The sequence below is a fragment of the Hyalella azteca genome, unplaced genomic scaffold, assembly GCF_000764305.2.
Source record: "Hyalella azteca isolate HAZT.00-mixed unplaced genomic scaffold, Hazt_2.0.2 contig3348, whole genome shotgun sequence".
Lineage (NCBI taxonomy): Eukaryota > Metazoa > Arthropoda > Malacostraca > Amphipoda > Hyalellidae > Hyalella > Hyalella azteca.
Genome location: NW_025933599.1, coordinates 256,839 through 262,838, shown reverse-complemented (window position 1 = coordinate 262,838; position 6,000 = coordinate 256,839). Strand labels below are relative to the sequence as shown.

The window sequence follows — 6,000 nt, the reverse complement described above, 5'->3', positions numbered from 1 at the left end:
TTGGAAGAATCAGAAAATTTTTTTTGGCTGGAAATGATCTATATCGATCTGGGAATGACTGTAAACCTATGTAAAACCCAAAAATTGTGCTAGGTTAGGTTAGGTTAGTGGCTGTGGCGATAATCGTGATATAGTAATAAATTTTTTATAATTTGTGCCTGTCTGGAAGATTTTGTTTTTGGTGAATTTTCCCAGCCTAAATGAGCTTCCTAAAAGCAATGTTCCATGCAGTTTGCAGTACCTAATGCGCAGGATAATCTCAATCTGATTATGTCAAAAAGAGGAAAAATTAGAAAGAAAACTATATCACCGTATATAGTTTTTTTTCTAATTTTTCTTCTCTTACTAACTTGACTTAAGGCAAATGTTTCTAAACATTTTTATACAGTTTTATTGTTATCAGTTGGCACATTTAATTAATACCTTAACATATTTATATTCTTAGAGATTTCAGAGTTGCTTTTTTTTTGGAAAAGTGTTGTCACTTCATCTTCAGTCAAATGGCTAACCCTACTGAAGCTGCCACCAAGAACATCATCACTTTGAAAGGCTCAGCTAAACTTGTATCTGAATTTTTCTGTGAGTATTTCTTTATGTAGGGTTGTTTGTTAACTTTAAGATCCCAGCAAGCCATTTGCAGCAACTAAATTACTAATAATATATAATTGTTGTTAGACTTTATAAAATGAATTAATCTGTTGGCAAGGCACATTTTCCTATATTAATGTTCACAATTTCAATGTTTTAATTTTAACTCACAAATTAATTCTGATGTGTTTTCTTCTAGAAGATTTTTCTTTCTGGAGAAAAGTATATTGGTAGCCATTCTGACATTTTTTAAGCACTGCACCAACCACTCAAATGTCTCAAAGATCCCACAATGTCAAGTTCCAAAATGAGTAGGTATATATATATAATTAAAGCCCATCATTCTTTTTAGAACAATTTTTATTTTTCTATTTTAGACAAGCCCAATTTTTTAAACTAACTGATATTATGCTCTTACATGGTACATAATTCTGGATGTGTAATGTATGGTGTGAATATACATATGTATACCTACTAGTGTAGTTAGGGAAAAGTTCATCATTTATGCAGGTTTGATTGAAGACTAGAGCATAGTTTTTATTACCAATTTTCTTATTAATTTTTTCAATAAGCCAAACCAATTTCTTGCTGGTGCTTGGAGATGGAAAAGCAAGTTACCAAATGACATTTTATTGGAATGTGAAGTTTTGAATATTCAGTATATCCAGTAATAGTATTTAGTGGTAAATATTATTAACAACTAATCATACAGTGCTAAATTGTTTTTTGTGCAGACTATGGTATCAACAGCATCTTATACCAGCGAGGCATCTATGCTCCCGAGAGCTTCACATACAAGCAGGAATATGGCCTTACTCTTTTTGTTAGTGATGACAAAGGAGTGAATACATATCTTAAAGATGTTCTTGCACAAATCAAAGGTAATTCATCTCATAAAATGTGACCCCATTCTGACCAATGATGAGCTATAAAACAAACACTATAGGTATTGATTTTCATTAGTGATTCATGCTCAACGATAAATTACACTACCCCATACTTTTTGGGATTATTTTGTTATTTTCTAATTTGGTACCAAACCAAATGACCAGACATCCATCAATGTTGTTATTCATGTCTTGTTATTGCAATGTTATTTATCTGTTGGGAATGAAGTACTAAAAAAATTGTGTTCTATGTTATTTCTGATGCAAAGCATTGGGATTTTCCAGACTGGCTGGAGAAGGGCCAAATCAAGCGTCTGGTTCTGGTGATCAACTCTGTGGCTACGAAGGAGGTACTCGAGCGCTGGGACTTCCAGATTGACTGTGAGGCTACAGCTCAGCACAATGATAATGATGTAAAAAAGTACGTCTATCTCTTTGTAAAGATTGAAATTATAAATTTCTCATATTCTAGCATTCAAATATTGAATAAACATTTATGTTATTTTTTGATAGATAGGTATTGGTAATAATATTTAAATATAATTGCTGTAGTTGAAGTTAGTTGTTTGGAGAAAAGTAAATGCTACTGATTTCAAAAATATTAGTGAAATAATCTCTCCTCAATTTTAATGGTCATTTTTAGTGGATTTTCTCATTTATTGAAAAAATGCCCTATTGTGCTCATCATGTCCGTCCGTCTGTCTGTCTGTCCGTCTGTCTGACCATCCATCTGTCTGTGACTTCACGTTTTGGTTGACAAGAAAATGCACTCTCTGTCACTCACTGCAGTGAGTAGGGTTATTCCATGCCAAGTGGTCTAACCCTTCCCACCATCATGTCACCAATTTTCTTCAAAATTTAACTGTAGCACGAGTGAAGTCCTAAACTAAGTTTTCCAAAATATTAGGCCTGTAGAGCTTACTGAGTTATATTTTTTAATGAAAGTATTATTGATGACAGGGAAGCTGTGGGTGAGAAGGACCTGAAGCTGATCCAGCGTGAAATGCGTGACGTCATCAGGCAAATCACAGCATGTGTTACCTTCCTGCCTCTACTTGACCAGCAATGTTTGTGCTATAGTACTTTAATATCACCCAACCAAACTATTTTTATGTTTCTAAAGATAAATTGTGACACCTTCCTTCTGTCTGATGATAGGCAATGTGATAAATTGCCTTCTCCTAATTGTGCAATATTTGTGTGATTGCAATAACGCTCCTCTATGTGTTGGGCATTTTTATAGCTAAAAAAATGAGTTATAGTGTGTATAAATTGATTCAACATCAATTTAATGTTTATAAACAGTTGATGTAATTTCTCATGGTTCTCAGTAATCTGTTGATTATAGGCTTCAAACTAAAATATATAAAAATAATTTTGATTGATTCCAAACTTTATTAAGTTCTGATTGTATTTGTGTTCAAGATTTATCACACTAATAATGGAGCTGGACTCCAAAACATTTTCAATAGTGATATGCTGAATTTATGTGGAGTTTTCTTCTCTTTTAAATTTTTATTAAGTGAATTGTATGATCCTTGTACAAGTTGTATTTGCTAGAAAAACTGAGTAGCTGGTGAAGCAATGTTTTTTTCTGTATAATCAAATTTGTAATTGTAAGCATGTATCATAACTACAAGCCTACTTCATTGGCTAAAAGTATCCCTGAATTTGAGTTAATGTTTTTGCGATAGCAAATGAATAGTTAAGCAATTTAATCACTAGTCTATGAATCAAATTATGAATTTTCATCACTAAAATTCTTTTGGACCCGCTGAAAGCATGATGGTAATCGTATTGAGTCTCATAGTTACCAACATGCTTATTGTAGCTGTCAAAAAAGTTTTTTCAATTTGGTTTAGTGATTTCAACAATGCAGAAAGATTAATTACCTTAAATTTTGTTCGCGGTACTCTTAAGTAGAAATCTTCATTTTAGGTTTTCAAGTTTCACTCCAATAGGTATGTAATTTATTTACAGGTGCTTTTGACCTGCTGGTGCACACCGACAAAGACTGCAACATCCCCGACTCCTGGCACGACTAATTATCTTATTTATTTGTAGGTGCCTTTGACCTGCTGGTGCACACCGACAGAGACTGCAACATCCCCGACTCCTGGCATGACTAATTATCTTATCTATTTACAGGTGCCTTTGACCTGCTGGTGCACACCGACAAAGACTGCAATATCCCCGACTCTTGGCACGACTAATTATCTTATTTATTTACAGGTTGCTAGTGTCAGGTAAATCAAAGCAGAATTTTTGCAGGAAAGTCTCACAAACTAGTTTGGAATGCTAGTGTCAGGTAAATCAAAGCAGAATTTTTGTAGGAAAGTCTTACAAACTAGTTTGGATAGCTAGTATCAGGTTTATTGACTTATAATTCAAATAGGTATTCCTGACTGACGATGATGCTGATGTGGCATTATTCTCACAGCTTGGCTAATCAACAATAGCTGAGCAAACATTCCACATTTTGATGTTAAGATATACCTACTCTTTCACGACTATTTCCATTGTAATGTCCTTTTAATGATTGTTTTTAGTGAGGAAATAAATGAAATATTGAATACAGTTATCGGTATTGAAAATATTTTTAGCTAATAGCTCCAGAAAAGAAAGATATTTCGAATTTGGGCATCGCCATATTAGGACTGCACATCGTTTTTTGAAAAAAAAAATAATTATATTTTTTTAGAGATAGGGTGAAATATTTTAATTATGAAATAAGTTTCTTGATTAAATACAGATCTGATCAGGTTAAAGGATTTTTTCCACATTTTTTAGAACTCAGGTTCAAGCGCGGACATTCAAGATAATGTTGATCTGAAAATAACTGTTTTTAAAAGGGATATTTTTCTAACAAACTCCACAATAATTGTATTGTATCCAACAGTAACGTTACAGCTGTGTACTTATTAAAATAAAATCAATTTTCACCACGGATAAATCCTTAGTCTTTAGTTCATGTTTGTATGTTTTGATCCAATTATTGTTTTATTTTGCTGTAAACCAGCATCTGATTTGTTATTTTTTCAGTTTAAATTTCAATCAGCTAAATTTTTTGAGGTTTGTTCTCGTATTCTGTGATCAACAAAATAATTTATGCTATCATTTGTTTTCAAAATTTTCGTATAGATTTCAAATAAACCAAATTTCTTGAAGCTTGCACATGATAATATTAGTGAAATCGTTCATATTAAGAGTTTCCTAAATTGTGATATTACCATAGGACCTTAAAACATGTGTTGCACAATACAATATTTGTCATTTTTTGTGGTGGAATAATCAATTCAATTTCTTCATGTTTATGTATAAAAGAATTGGTTAGAAGATTCATGCAACAAAAACGAATTTTTGTCCCATACGTCACTAACCATCCTCTTTACTGCACCAAATGTACAAATAATATTCTACATTTAATAATCTAAAGTTAACTATGATATTCTAGTGTCGAACCTACCCGATTTCCAGCCAACATCGCTTTGCAGCTATTTTGTACCTTTTAAAAACACATTTTCAATATATTTTAAATAAGGGCTACTATATTCTCCGAATTATTGTTTAGTAATTGATGCAAGTTTCAGCTCTTGTTTTCCTTACATGCCTTACTGAATCTTGTCTAAAAAATAATTACTTTACTAATGTTGCCGGGTTAATGATTAACTGCTTATGTACTCAGGATTTTTGTATGACTAGTGATTGTTTAGTATGACTAGTGACTGTTCAGTATGACTAGTGACTGTTTGGTATGACTAGTGATTGTTTACTATGATTCGCGATTGTTTAGCATGACTAGTGATTGTTTACTATGACTCGCTATTGCTTAGTATGACTAGTGATTGTTTAGTTTGACTAGTAGTGATTGTTTAGCATGACCAGTGATTGTTTAACATGACTAGTGATTGTTTAGTATGACTAGTGATTGTTTTGTATGACTAGTGACTGTTTAGTATGACTAGTGACTGTTCAGTATGACTAGTGATTATTTAGTATGACTAGTGATTGTTTAGTGTGACTAGTGATTGTTTAACATGACTAGTGATTGTTTAGTATGACTAGTGATTGTTAAGAAAAGATGGTTTGTTGGCGTGGAGTTGACATATCATTAATTCTTGTAAGGCGGATAGTTGTAATGGTTGTTTTTTTTCTAATTTTCCGGGAAAATGTCGAAGAAAATTGTGAATTATTTGCCTTATCTTCTTGCTACAATGTTTTACTTTGATAATTTGTAATTGGAAGCGAAAAATAAATTGATAGAATTTCGTAACTTTCGTATTAAATATGAACCAACTTATTTTTTGGAACAATTTCATATTATCGTTTTAAAACGCTCGTAATGTAACTTGAGTTTGTATAACTGCAACAAGATTTTTTGTAGAAATTAAGAAAACGGCCTGACTACTACGTACAAATGTCATACAAAGGGATATTTTAAACTATTATATGTGTATCATGTATATTTCAAAATACAGTTCACTACAGTGGTCCCAGAAATACTAGGCAATATCACGTTATCACA

General features: G+C 32.3%; 1 protein-coding gene across 1 annotated transcript; it reads left to right on the top strand.

Moving 5' to 3' along the window:
- Window positions 1-447: 447 nt before the first annotated feature.
- LOC108668672 (mitotic spindle assembly checkpoint protein MAD2A) lies at window positions 448-3,688 on the top strand. The gene is made up of 5 exons (XM_018155915.1): window positions 448-579; window positions 1,323-1,469; window positions 1,761-1,896; window positions 2,436-2,542; window positions 3,624-3,688. The coding sequence occupies exons 1-5, from the start codon at window positions 501-503 to the stop codon at window positions 3,686-3,688; spliced, it is 534 nt and encodes a 177-aa protein (XP_018011404.1). The 5' UTR covers window positions 448-500.
- Window positions 3,689-6,000: the final 2,312 nt, after the last annotated feature.